Raw genomic sequence first — 15,006 nt, 5'->3', positions numbered from 1 at the left:
CTTCTCAACAGGTACCAATAAGTCATGGTGACCCATTTCAGTTGTCTTCCACTGAGCCTCACTCAACGTGGTATAAGACATTTAATTACTTGTTTTTAAATGGCAAATTACGATACTTACTGAACCAGTAAGTAAGAGAAGACAAAAGACTTCAGAAATGTGTAATGCACCAATCTGTCAGCAGATGGCACACATGTTCAAACGAGGGACAATTTTCTCCCTCAAAGTTCCTCACACAAGTCACACCGATGAGGAAACACCCGAAAATGTATTTTTCATCGATAGATGGTAATTCTGAATTCTTCCACAAAACTTTGCATAAAAAAAACGTACAAGAATTGAAATAATTTTAACATGAAAGAGATAAACAGTAGATAGTCTTGACTTGCATGCTGACCTATATTCTGTTACAAATATATACAAATACAAATAAATAGCAGCATATAGTTACTTCAAACAAATGAGTCTTTGGAGGCAGGAATGGATTCTTATCTGCAGTTCTGGTCACTTTCATTCTCTCCGTAAAAAGCTAAATATCCCAGCAATCAATCAATCAGTCAAGGTACATGAATATTAAAATGACTGACTGATTGATTTAAAAGACAATCAATGAAACTACCAAAAACATCCCATATACTCATGTTTTAGAAAGGATAGTAAGACAGTTACTGCGTAACATAAAGGTATTTATGTCCTTCTCTGCACCACAAGAGGGAGGTATGTCCCAAGCTTCTCTCTGTTTGCAACCTTCTTTAAGGTAATAAGAAACAGATGCTTTGTGTACAGGGCAAAGTCAAATGCTCTGCGGCTGCTCCCATGCAGCAGTCATCAATGTCTTACCCTGGAGTAGGATGGAAAAACATCACCCAGATTTACAATTCTATAATTCATTTAGCAGATGCTTTTGTCCAAAGGGATGTTCAAAAGCATCAGGGAGTAAGTACAACACAAGCAAGGATCTAGAGAAGAGGAGACAATGTGCATGCGAACAAACAGCCGGAAGTCCAATCGAACACAGGTCACAGAGGCAAAGCACATGTTTAAAAAAGAAACGTTTTTAAAATATATATTGTATATCAACAGCATTGACAGCTTCTCATCAACAGATTTGATGTTGCTCTGCGATATTTTGGAGTGCAGAGGAAAGTAAAATTCAAAGCAGTCACTTGTTAAGAGTTTGTAAATCAACTTTTCAAAGTATAAAATACATTAAGTCCCCTGTTAAGAGATTTCTTTTGTTTTAAATGTCTGATAACAAGTAGGCTATTAATGTTCAACTGGGTAATCAAACAGACATAAAAGTAAAGGACAGAATTTCTCCAGGTACTTTTCCCTGTCATCCTGCCTGCATTGCCACATCAGTCGTATGTTAGGAAGTGCAGATCATACCCTTTAGCACCTTTCTTTTTTGCTATTGACCAGTTCCTTAATTAAAGCATTAGGGATAAGGCAGGATGAGATCAGCCTGAGGGCTACTGGGAGTGTGCGCTCGCCCCCATGGGAGACATCCCCTCCCTGTGCAGCCTGATTTACAGCACCCACAGGCCCCTGGCACTTAACAATGGTCCTCCTTAAGTGAGGTGGATGGGGAGGAGACCCGAGACGGGGGCATAACACTCCATTTTCATACACAAAGTGCTGAAATCATCTTGGTTAAAAATCATCACTGCGAGACAGACTGTAGTCCAGAGGCAGAGTGTAGGAGTGCTCAGTCTGTCTCACTCTATCAGGGAGAGGAGCTGTGTGTGAGAGCGATCACCAACCCTCTGCATGCTCACCTCTCCTGTCAGAGGGATAAGAAATAGCTTCTAAAAACAAAAATCTCCAAAACAAGTAGTAAATCTCATCTGACTGTGCATACTGTGGCTCTGTTAACACATGGGTGATTCAGAGGTTTCACAAACACAAGCATCAGCAGCAGAAACGTTCTGTCTCCTACAAATGTTTGGATGCCCCCTGATCAAATACATCACAGGCTCACGGTGAATGATTGAAACCCTCCCAATAATAGCTCCTGCTATCTCCCTTTCCCCGAGGTGTGGGAGAGCCTTTTCATCTCAGGCTTTGATTAATAAAGGAATTGCTGGTTGGTTAAAGGCAGCGATCTGCAACCCCCCCCCTTCTCCCCCCAGGTATCCATCATGCTTGTGACAGCCCACCTCTCTGTGTTAATTAGTGGTGATATCTAGCTGTCTGCGGTCTTCCATGGCCGCTGTGGTGGTGCTGCTGCTACTGCTCATCAATAAAAATTGTAATTCCTCCGCCCGGGTTACTCCCATTTTTGTAGACACCTCAGTGAACACGTCCCTCGAACATTCAAACAGACACAGGGCAGGGGTTTACTGCGAGTGGCAAACAAAATGCGACAATAAATGAGAACACAACAGTTCTTTTTCTCAGGTGAAAATCTAAAATGTAAAGAGGAAATCTGAAAGTAAATGGATTTACTGTGTATTCAATGTCCTTTGTGCAGTATTTTTAGCATCAATGTAAAAACATGAATTTGATTTACTGCACTTGCTCAATAACTATTTGATATTATATGAAAGAATTTGCCATAAATCTAAAGTTATCGTCAAACAATGAGCAGCGAAGGTGTGAATGCATTACTTATTAATTATAACCAAATATTGTAATATTCTCAAACACTGGGGGCTATTATTCAGAAATTAATAATGTATGTAGCTGAAGCCTGATCTGCCTTATAACCGAAGGCATCCTGCTCCAGTATGAGAATTAGAGCGATATAAAAGAATAAAGAAAGAAGAAAAGGAAGAAAAGACGAAAGAAAATGACACGCGTTAAGTGAAAGGTCATAGCTATGGAAGCCCTAAGCGGACATACATCCACACATTTTCACTCTATTTTACACTGTCATTTCTGGTTGTTTTCTTGAGTTCTAGACTTATTTATCTCCTATTCCCAGAGTTGCAATAGCACAAAACAAGAAATAAAAAAGACTGAACTTACCTCATTAGGGTGTCACCAAGACATGCACAGTCGTGGACGGCCTGTAACAGTGACTAGCATAGCATTACCAGATCTCGACAAAACAACTTGAAATTACATGTTGCCACAGGAAAATTCAGTGCAAATGTGTGGATTCATGTACTCTTAGGCAGTGGTGCCTGAAGAAGTGGGTATACTCTTAATTTTTCCGAAAAATGTTTTTTAAGGGGCCTGTCCAGCAGAGGATAAACAGCCTCTGTTATAAACAGTGACATGTAAGACTACTGCATATTTGAATCACTAAAAAAGGGCCTTTTGTATTTACACGTACACACTCAACTTCCTCTGCTTGACTTAAGGGAGTAAGGATTGTTATGAAATTAACATAAACCACAAAAGAAGAGCAGGTTTTATCATTTTAACTGGCAAACAGACTACAAGCTGAGACATAGTCCCTTCACCATCCTAGGGAAAACAAATTGCATACTACTGAATATTGTGAATCAGAGGGGATTTAGAAGTGGGTATACCCTATGGAGACTGAAGAATAAGTGGGTATACTCCGTATACCTGCGTATACCCTGCTCTACACCACTGCACTTAGGGCTTCCATACTGAGCAAACAGACAAACAAATTTCATAGCAGACACACTGGAAGTTAGTGTGTACAGTGTCCACAGAGTGCCAGGGTTTCACTTCAAAATATATCTAGTTCAAGTATGGAATTATCACACCTGATGTCTGCCAGCCGCCTTCCTAACTAAACAACCCTGATGGGGAATGTTCTGACATATCATGTTTTAAATTGTCCCGTATTCAGATGTCTGTCACTAGTCTTCTAATTAGTGTAACTCAGCAAGATTAATTAGCGTCTGCATTTCATTCCCAGTCCTCAAAATATACAGAGGGAAGGAGGGAGAAGAGAAAGCCATCACCGTCTGTTGGGTAACAAGGGAAAAGTGAAGTGTGGCCTACTTTGGATACATTCAAATAATGAATATTCATACAAGGAAATTGATCTCAAAATATAGTTGGAACTGACAACCTGACTTTTTTAAATTACAGCTGTTGGGTTGATCACACATTCAGAGGGAAATGTGAAGGAGAGAAAATGGTTGTGTAAAAAATGTTTAAGCAAAGGTACAAAAAAAGTTAAAAAGCTTGAAGAAAACTGTTTCTTTTTAGCTTTGATTAATGGCGCCATTTTTCTGGATGTTATTTTGCAGCCCTGAGCAGGTAAAGCAAAGTTTAAAATTGATGGCTTAATTTAATTTGGTTGCTTCAATTTCAGGATCTTAGCCCTGTGTTATCAATTCTCTGTCACATTGTTGAGTCTTTAAATAAAATAATAATTTTATAAACATCATTTTTTTAAATCCACAAAAAGTCTAAATGTTCTCCGACAAAAATGGTCAATGTTTACAAGCATCAGGTTCAGTTGTGAAGGACCTTGTTCCAGAGATTTATATGGCCACACAGACCTGTCCACATTCTCCCTGACAGGATGGACACCTCAGCACTCTACTGACTGTGTAAAAAACACTTTCCAACAGAGGTGAGTTCAGCCTCAACATGTATATTAACATGCCTTGGCCTTACACTATTATTAATCTACAGCTTGTTGGGACACGTTTGGACTGAGCTGCTTCAGCAAGACAACCAAGAAGCCACTATACTAGTTCTTATTTGGCCTTAGAGGTGCTAGGTGCTGGTGAGGGGAACACACATTTAATTGGGAGTTACAGTCTTTATGTGCCATTGATCAGAAACAGACTTAATAATTACAGGGATATTGCAGAAAATTGATTTGGAAAAGTTATCTTACAAGAAGCCATATCAGAGATATACAGTAAGTTAGCCAGTCCAAAAGGTCTCGCAATAGTACATTAAATACACTATGTGAAAAAAATTCACAAGCGAAGCGTGATGTGGAAAAGACCTCATTTAAATGGTCAGGTCTAAACAGGTATATTTGTGTCAAACTCTTCTAACACACCGCCAAACGATCCATCAATCCTCCATGTTCAGAGGGATCATGTCGCCTCAACATGTAAAACCTGTTTTCTTTCTCTTGCATGGCACATTGTCAGAGGGCATGCTGTGTGACCCCAAGTTATCAAGTTCACGTGAAGGTCTCTTAGGTAATTATGCAATCCCCCTTGACAAGGCAAGTCCAGGGCTTTCCACTGCCTCTTTATAATCCAACAATTTTCCACTTGAGCAGACGACCTCAGGTGTGAAGTGAAAGAGTAAAGAGAGGGATTTGATATCCAAGGGAAACGCTGCATGAATTCACCAGAGGTTGATGGACATGGCAGGGGCAGCCATTCTTTTTACCCTTAGATATTTCCATGGGTCAAGGCTGTTCCAGGGCCACACTCTCACTCTTCTTGATCTTGTCAGGATTGTCTGTCAGGCTGATGTAGAGATAGGCTGCAGATAGATGATAGCATTGCACGAATACTGCAGCTGCCAGAAGCAGATACAGTGGTCCGACACAAACGTGACTTTGGCAGTGTGCTGGTGTAGGATAAATATGGGATGTATGATGATCGCCTTAGTCATTTAGGATCAACTGTCTGCAGGGTCAAGCAAAAGCTTGCTGATTGGAGGAGGAAAACAAGTCACATGCACATTCTTTTGCAGAAAAGGAAACCTGAAATCATATTCAAGACGGTAAGAATGATTTCTGATGCATTAAGATCTGCACAAATGATACTTTCAGACCATTCCTCTCTGTGCAGCATAGGATGATTTTTCTTTTTGGCATAAACAGTATATTTTGTGAGCTATGGAAAATATTTTTGGATAGACTCCCGGCATTTATTCCTATCATACATATCTCTGTTCTTCCACTGTGTTCACAAGAAGGTCTCTTCTTCTCTCATGACGTCAGGACTATTATACTCCAGCGCCACCCCCTTCAGGGATAAGATTTTACGATTGCAACCTGACACCGTTTCTGTGTCCTATAAGCGACAGAGCTGTAACTCACTTCAAAGGCAGGAGGCATCAAATCACAGTGCGCCAATAAATTAACCTGTCGAGTCTTGGCCAATGAGGAGGCGGCATTAAATCTCTGCTGTCACGCTGGCGGCCAATGGAAAGACGATGGCTGTAAATCTGTCAGGGTCTCGTCTGTTAACGGTGTTGTGGTGTGGTTGGGGAATCCATGGGGAGGGAGGGGAGAAAGTGAGAAAGAGTAGATGACAGAGGGAGGAGGGCAAAAACAGAGGGTTCTCAGCTATGCAACTAAAAATGCTTTTCTTTGCATTCTTTAACCCTGCTACAAAAAAAAAAACATACACACATTTCGTTGTTTAGGCTGAAGGCATGAACAGGATTCTTTTTGGAGCAAAACACGACTAAAAAACTGCCGGCAAATGGAGAAAACTATATTTTCTCCTGATGGATGCAGTGGGAGGTTGACACAAGCAGAAACACTCATAAAGCTTTATGGCCAGCATGGCTGCCTCTGATGTTCACTGTCTACAGTGAAAATGACTGATGGCCCTTCTTTAGTGCTCTTCTGCATCAATGTGAGACCAAAACTTAGTGCTGACTGTTTGATAACAGCAGTAACCCAGTAACCTCTGTCGGTTATGACACAGCCTCATCTGCAGCAGCGACAGGCGCCCGACTGCAGGGAACCCTCTGGATTTCAGGCCGGTCCAGTCATCCACTAACCAGATGTGTCCCAGTTGTGCAGCTTCAGAGGATGATGGAGTTGCCCCTTTTGCGCAGCAAATATGAGCAACTGCGACTGAAGATTTTTCTTTGCCTTTTGACCAAAAGAAACACAATATGATCCTGCTTCATCTAACCTGAACCAGCTTTAACCCCGAGTATTTTCACATCCAGAGTCCTTGCACTATTACTCTTCTAAAGCATGCCTTCACTGAAGAGTAATGCACTACACTGGCACAAGAGAACTGTGCAGAAAAACGCAGAGGGAAAACACATCAGGTGGAATATTTCCTCGATTAACAATGCCCTTGGTGGTGCACTTTCATTATCCTATCAAAGTTGAACATTTTCATGTCATAAATCTTACAGGTATCATAAAATAGCCAGCCCTGCAAAGGCAACACTATTCCAATCCAAAGAAAAAAGCGCTCTCTTAACAAAGCCCACCATTTTTTGCCAATGTGTAACGACATCCAGTAAACCAGGCACATTAGTGGTGACATTTTTATCTTACATCAACACCAAAAAAATTAAACAATAGCATCAGAATTTACAGTCATCTTATGTCATTACTATGAATTCTTTTTTTTCCCCCTCAGAAAACATAAACAGCCAGATGAGTTATGGCAAAGGCAGCCAGCAGTGCGATGGTGGAGGTGTTGTTTTTGGCTGGCTTTTCCTGGAGTGGCCATGATTCTCTATTCTATGGGAATCCATAAACAGACCCAGAGAGGGCAACTGGGGCCATAAACCACGTCAGGCTGCAAAGGCAAAGGAAGCAGGCCTGGGCCCATACATTATTCTCTCAGTATGCAAACATGCACACACCCAACCACATACACTTTGAGCTGCTTTTAATTACCCATTTCAAAAATGCTACGATAATTCTGCCAGTATTATGATGGGGGTGTAGTTATTTTTCAAATCAAAGTAAATGAAGATCAACACTACACAACAGACGAGCTGCTTTATATTCAAATACGGTCGTTTTTTCAAACATAATTCTAATATAATTAGGTTAAGTCTTGGCATTATGTGAGAGCAGTTGTAGTAAATAGTCTTGTTTATTTTAATACACTGGGTCATTAAACATCATGTGGGTCTTGGCCTTTGTCCTGCTCAGACAATATAATGGCACTTTCTTTAATGTGTTTACTGTATTGGGTCCAACATGCTGTCATTGTTTCCTTCAGCGTTGTTTCTCTTTAGCAGGAAAAGCCATTGGATGGGTGCTCGGGCCCATTGACTATGACATAAAGACTCTATAAGCTTACAGATGATGATAATTTATTGACTCTTATTCACACAGTCCACTCACACACACAAAAGAAAGGGAGCCACTCGTTCACTGTACGCATCGATCAATTACAAAGCTCTAGCCCACACGTCTCTGACAATTTTACTGCATGTTATGTACAGCATGTCAAGCCACAGCGTTTCAAACTGTTATACTCATGCCTGTATAATTAATATAAATTACCTTGCTGGTTTTTTATGATGGTGCAACTGTAATTAGTGGATGAAAGCAAGTCACTGCGCCCCTGAAGTCGCTGCAGTGCTATCTAGATGAAGATGGCAGGTCTGGAGAGACACCTTGGGTGGGATCTTTTTTAATCTCTCCTGTTCACGGCGTTGCCCGTGCTGGGATCTCATCTAATCACATTTACTTCCGTCGCTACTTCTGCTAACCATGTCCTCTTTAACCTTCATGTTTAACCCCTCGTCAATGAAAGCACACACTGACGGACCTCATTACATCAGCTATCGTGTGCGATAAGACTTAAGCAGTGTGATAATGGGGTCCATTTATGATAATAACCTTTTTCTTGCTTTTCTTTCTCCAGTAAAAGGCACTCTAGTAGCATCAACAGGGTCCATTCATGCTATCTCTGCAGCCATAAAGAGCCGCAGATTCAAGGGCTGAATCAAACTGGAGAAAAGCCAAGATCATAGGTCCACAGGTCCACAGGTCAGAACCAATAAGACTTTTACTGACTCCACTCCTACATCTGAAAACATCAACACTAATGAAGGCATTCAGCCACAAACATCCTCTATCCTTATTTTAGTTTGGTGTCCATGAGTAGTTAACTGAGGGATTACTTATGTTTTAGGCATTTAAGGTTATATGCTATTTTCTTAAAAACCAACAAATGCCTTCTGTTTTTCTCTTATATGAGTTGAGTTACATCTGTAGCATAAATGTTGCACAACGCATATAGTAGTTGTATATCATTGCCTTTCCATGTTTATTGTAATTCATTGTATTGTTTTTCTAGTAAAAAAAAAAATGGCAGCACTTTGTGTTCATGCTTCCCATCTTACATGTTTGTAACAAGTGATTCGACAGTTAGAGAGGTAGGAATTTTCCATTGACAAATAAACTGTGAAGTGCTCGTAGCTTACCTTGTGCATTCTGACATTATCACTTCTTTCCACAAACTGCTCCAGGCCACAGACGTCTCCACATCAAATGCTCTCAATTTCTCTGCTTAACACTTTGATCTCTTTGGCAAATTGACATACAAAACAGAAAATAAACAGAAGTAGTTGTCAAACTTGTTACGGATGCCAATTTATGGAGAGGGGGATGGGGGGGGGTGGGGTGGGCACAAATAGTAGCTTGCTGACTCTTCTGTCAGGCCAACACACACGCCAGAACATTCCAGGTGCAATAGGAGGCGGTGTTTCAATTGTCAGAGCAGGGAGGTAGGAGACATGCTCTGTAACAAGACCTTCCACCTAATCTGCTTTAAATTAGGCTCGGTTGGATCTGTTTTTGCATATCTGTGCCAGGAATCTTTTTTTTCTTCCAATGATCAGCATGACAAGATATGGGGGATACCTAACAAGAATGCACATAGATCATTTCTTCTCCTGTGATATACACCAGGTACCTGCATGATCTAGTGCCTTTTCTCCCATTTCTCTCTGGAGTGTACCCTTCATTTGCATTAAAATGAGAGCATGATGTTAGTGTGTGCGATGGTGGGGTTGCACACAATTCATTCGGCTCAAAGTGGTACTATACAGAGCAGAAATGAATCAAGTATAACTCCATAAAACGTACCCACATGTCACAGTGACACAGTACAGCGTTAGCTCTCTAGAGTCTAGATAATAGCCGCATGAATGGGACTTCTCCCCTCTCGACATTCTTGCTTTGAATTTCTTTAGATACCTCAACCTTGCACTGTGCTGCACACACCAGGAGATGGAGCCCTTGCTTTAGTGTCTTTGGTTCTCATTGAGGTCTTGTAGAACAAAGAGCTCACAGCATTGCACCTCTGAAACAAGGAAACACAAGCTCTCAATAAGCCAGCTGCAATTGCAGGTATAAAAGAAGGAAATTATTTTACTGCTATCTAAGGTAGACTACACTTCACAGATGTAATGCTTAGAGTGACATCACTAAAATCAATGTTAAAAGGTGCAATGTTTGACACCCTGAAAGGTCATGTTTATAAAGATATATCACCACTTTTACATGCCAGTGTCAACAAACATTTATTCAAAGTATCCAACGATGGAAGATCCCCAAACAGATTTGACCGCTGCTTAGAGAGATACAAGTACAGTACTAGTTGTACACCTTTAAATCACAATATGCATGTTAACTGATTGTAAGACAGTGGCTCGATAACTTTGTAGTTATCTGAAGGAAATGAAGGGGTGTGGATAAAAGTCTTGTTCAAGGAGATATTTGGAATGCTGCCACAGGATATGATGATCTACGTTTTACAGACAGATACACTTGTTCTGGGTTCTGAAATGAAATAAACAAACAAACAAAACAGGCCACGTCAGCCCTGGTACTGGAATGTACACTAAATCGTATCCTCATGTTGATTATGTCACATAATGCAAGCCTGTGCAAGAAGAATAAAGGAGAAAAAAAGAGAAGAAAATCAAACTGTCAAGTCGTAGTAGTCCTGAGAGTGCGACTGGATAAGCCAGTGGAACTCCTCACAGCTCTGATAGTAGGAGTGGAAAACTGAGGCAAAGGAACATGTGGATCAGTGCCATGAAGACTCTGCCGAGCAGTGGCTCACTGGTAGGCTCTAGAGGTGACTCTATCGCAGGAGTGACCACTTGATCTGTTCTTTGGCCGACTGAAGAACCTGTGACAAAAAAAACAAGGTGTGACTGAGCAGATCAACCCAACAATGAGCATAGAATGTAGGCACATACAGTTCTAGATGATCTCTGAAAGAAAAACATGTGAAATAAGACACACTGAAATATGGACAGCATCATGCTGAGGTTGAAGGGAAGATTGATAAAAAATAAGCTTCATATAATTGTTAAAAAAAAATAAGACAAAGACAGGTGATTAAGTAAACTAAACAAAGAAAAATATGCAAGATTGAATTAATCATCTTCATTCATTGAATGAAAGCTGAATCATACCCATAAAGCATGGGGACTGGGGACAGTCATTAATCACAACTAGAAGAGGGATGGCGGTAGCCAGTCTCTGGCCTCTTAAATGACAACATTAATCAAGAGGAGCTCACACACAGGCAGACTCATGTAAGAGTCATAAGGAAGGAACCGCTGTTGGCTACCTACATCTTTACCATTGAATTATTAGGATTCATTTGTGCAATATATGACAACAAGGAAGCAGTGGGATAGAGAAGTATGATGCTATGACAATGCTCTAATGAGTTTTAACAGTCAATAAACTAATGGAGCTTATGAACTTTACAGCAGAGAGAGGAGCAATGGAGGGTTTACTCACTTGTGTGACTGTCTGCTCTGTCAAAGGCACATCATCCCCCTACAGGAACAATTACGTTATGTTAAAATCTGACACAACAAACTATGTGGAATATATCTGAGATGAAAGGAGAGGAGCTTACTCTGAGAGCCACACGGTGCACAACTTGTTGTGGGTCACTCTCAAGGATCACCCTGTAGGATACACCAAAGAGTCAGACCAATGATTAGTGTGGAGAAAAACCATGCTGCAGCAACACTGAAGTCATTTTAACTAGAGTTGATGGGAGTCTCGAAACGCTTAATGGTGCTACTTACCCTCCATCGACAATCTCATCCACAGCCAGGAAGAGCCCCTCCATGTTCTCCAATAAAGCCCTCCGCTCAACATTTTTTCTACAGTGTAACAAATAATCCATGTCAAGCTTAACTTTTTAGACATCAGGAAAAAAGTTTCATCAAAGTTCTGTAGAATGAATAACAGCTGCAAACACATACCTCAACATCTGACTGAGCGAATCAAAAAGGCAATTTAGAACAGACATGAGCATGAGCTGTTGAGAGAGAAAGAATATATGAGAAGCTGTTCATGTTTAATGAGTCCACATTGTTTTTGTATCAAGGGGGGGGGGGGGGAATCAATCAACAAATACCATGTGTGTAAATGCCTGTCTGCTGTTCACAAGATTTTTTCTGACAATAAAATTCTAAATTTCTTCTAATTTCTACACTTACTAAACCAATAACAGTTACACCAGATCTGACAATGGATGAAGCTATTGTAACTACAGAATCAGAATGAATTTGATGTGAATGATAAAAACCCGAATGATGACAGACAGTTCAAACTTAACAGCAATTATGTTTTAGGTTCCACAGGAACACACACTCTATGTTACAGTATTGATATCCCAAATCATCCTTCAAATTAGACAAACTGCTGAATAGCAATTTTTAAAAAATAATAATTTCATTAGGATTACCTCATTTTCATGGGAACTTCCAATCACGTAAAAGAAGAGGTCTATGTTGCTCTTGTAGACAACTGTTAGGCCCTCGAGTAGTGCTATCTCACCTAAGGATACACAGAAAGCAAGCGTGAATGTTAGTAGACATGGGGTTAAGAAGGAAAAGTGTTTGTGATTAAATTGTAAAGACGTCTTACTGTCTGTCCTGTGTGTTTTGTTGAAAATGTTCTTCTCAAACGCCTTCTGCTCCTTCACAGTAGGGTATGTATCGTCATAATACTGTGGATGAATTCAAAATGAACATGCAAGAATGACTTCATGTTTAAATCTAGGTCAAATTTTGATTCGAGAATATGGCTGGAGATATTCAATATCATATCTTAGTGAATAAATCCAACAAGAGACCAAGACCAGAAGTACAATATTACATAATTCTAACAGCAGATCAGTCACCCATTAAATATACTAGCAAGACACAAATATGTGGATTTCTTTTTACAAACAAATAGTGAATTCATATGGGAACATGAAATAAAATTAATAAAAATGTCCCCTTCCTGCTTAAGAAAATACATGTTTTTTGTTTTGTTTTGTTATGAAGGCAGCTTTTGAGTTTCCATCACTGAGGGAGAGAGGCGGATCAGGGAAAAGAGGCACTGACAATAAGAGGAGAAATCTTAGTCTCTACGGAAGAAACACCAGCTCTTTTAGATCTTAAAATATTGCCCAGCCCCTAATCAGCAGTATTGAAAAGTACCAAAGCATTACAAAAAACACTATGTATTGAGAAACAGAGAGTAGCGGTGGACCGTTCAAAATTACAGGCCAGCAAACACTGAAATAACTGACGCTCCTCAAACAGAGAGCACAGAAGACAAAAATGTCCAATGTATTTGACCAATTTAGACAGTGTGCACAAGTTTGCCTGCAATATTTAATCATTGAAAACAATAAATTATCCAATATTGGGTGTCTAGCACTTTTTCTTTTTGCCATGCTATCAAAACGTGTATGTCTATTGTTTTGTTTATACTAGTGTCATGATGATGTTTTAAATCCTGGTATCGGAACAACCCTACATTGGATTGCACTAGTCAATCAATCAATCAATCAATTTTTATTTGTATAGCGTCAACTCATAACAAGTGTTATCTCGAGACACTTTACAAGAAGCAGGTAAAATACCTTACTCTTTGTCTGTTAATATTACAAAAGAGCAGGTAAAAAGACCTTACTCACTAGTGCAACTAATGTTTGGGTAACCACAGTGAAAGGTGACTTCCATCACATTAAGTACAATTGCCATGTTTTTGGTCATTCAAACACATGCAACGACAGCTTGGCTTTTCGGTATAACTTAAATGTTTTTCCACAAACACACAAACATTGATCTACGGTAAAGAAACAGCAATTTTTGTTGTTATCTACGGCAGGGATGGGGCAACTTTGGTCACAGCAAGGGCCACATTCATTCAATTCTTACTGCCAGAGGGCCAAATTGTAGTATACAAAAACGATTACAGTCAATCATGTCTCAAATTTAACTCAACATATACCAGAGATCAAATATTATTATGGACATTTTTCTGGTTTTCATGATTTCATGGCAGATTTTGTCATGTTTTTCTTCATGTTTCCAATTAATTGATGTGTAAAAATTGACCTGAGGGCCACAATGAGGGTTGATGGGGGGCCGCCAGTTGCCCACCCCCTGATCTACGGCGATTCAACTAGTTAATATGATCATTCCCATGTCATTTTCAGTATTTGAATGACAAATGTTGATTAAAAAAAAAAACAGACAATATCGCCGAGTATAACCCTCAAAACGAGTAAGGATATACTCATGAAAACTTTACTTTATTAACCTCACCTTGGCATAGAGCCTGTCTCCATCGTTGTCTAGGATCAGGACTGCTTTGACAGTGTAGAGGGATGGTTCCTGTTGCAGAAGGGGAAGCATTGGATGTAATCCACGACATAATGAATGTGACAGATTGCGTTATGAGTGAAGTTATGACACATATGTCTCGACATATTACAAAAGCAGACGAGAAAACGTCCCAGCCGCTAATGTGGGATGCTTGAAACGCACTCAATCCCCCTGCCATCATAGTAGTCGTGTTTTGACAGTTTTAACTACGAAGGAAGACATGACACTTCCACATCATCACCACATTCACCAGACGCTAACTTCTTCAGGGATAGCTTCTTAGCCAAAACAGCTAACTCGTTTACATTAACTACCTCCATGTCGGGTGAACTCGATGTCTAAAATGCAACGTTCATAGAAACAACCCCCCACCATAAAATAAACAGAAATAAAATCTTAAATGACACTCGTAATTTCATCAATAAATGTATGCGCTGGCATTACCAGTATGGGAGAATCCATCTTCTTTCTTTTTAGCAAACCAGGCTAGCAGGCTATCAGTGTGATACGTCATACGCACGGAATATGAGGCTGTTTCCCATTGGCTGACGCAGTGCTACGTTGTGCGTGTGGGGCAAAGAGCAGTTCACTTCAGGGTGCGGTGCCAGGTAATGCTAAAAATGAAGTGATAAGGCTAATTAATCATACAATACATGCAGACTACTTGCAAACAATAATAATGTATAGACTTTAGCGGGGAAAGTCGCACCTTCATATGACCTGTGGGCATAAAACTTCTCCAAACCT

The 15,006-nt window shown here is 40.1% G+C and overlaps 1 protein-coding gene across 2 annotated transcripts; it reads right to left on the bottom strand.

Moving 5' to 3' along the window:
- Positions 1–10,127: 10,127 nt before the first annotated feature.
- Positions 10,128–14,814, bottom strand: copz1 (COPI coat complex subunit zeta 1). Of its 2 annotated transcripts, XM_061057373.1 has the most exons (9): positions 14,704–14,814; positions 14,200–14,268; positions 12,524–12,605; positions 12,342–12,433; positions 11,857–11,912; positions 11,677–11,754; positions 11,502–11,553; positions 11,381–11,419; positions 10,128–10,757 (listed from the first exon to the last, which is right to left on the bottom strand). In XM_061057373.1, the coding sequence occupies exons 1-9, from the start codon at positions 14,719–14,721 to the stop codon at positions 10,710–10,712; spliced, it is 534 nt and encodes a 177-aa protein (XP_060913356.1). In that variant the 5' UTR covers positions 14,722–14,814; the 3' UTR covers positions 10,128–10,709. The 2 variants fall into 2 exon arrangements, with proteins under 2 accessions (XP_060913356.1, XP_060913355.1); XM_061057372.1 differs by lacking the exon at positions 14,704–14,814 and having other exon boundaries at positions 14,200–14,289.
- Positions 14,815–15,006: the final 192 nt, after the last annotated feature.

This window comes from Labrus mixtus, chromosome 15 (genome assembly GCF_963584025.1).
Source record: "Labrus mixtus chromosome 15, fLabMix1.1, whole genome shotgun sequence".
Classification (NCBI taxonomy): Eukaryota; Metazoa; Chordata; class Actinopteri; order Labriformes; family Labridae; genus Labrus; species Labrus mixtus.
Note: the sequence above shows the minus strand (reverse complement) of the source record. Positions and strands in the feature narration are given on the sequence as shown.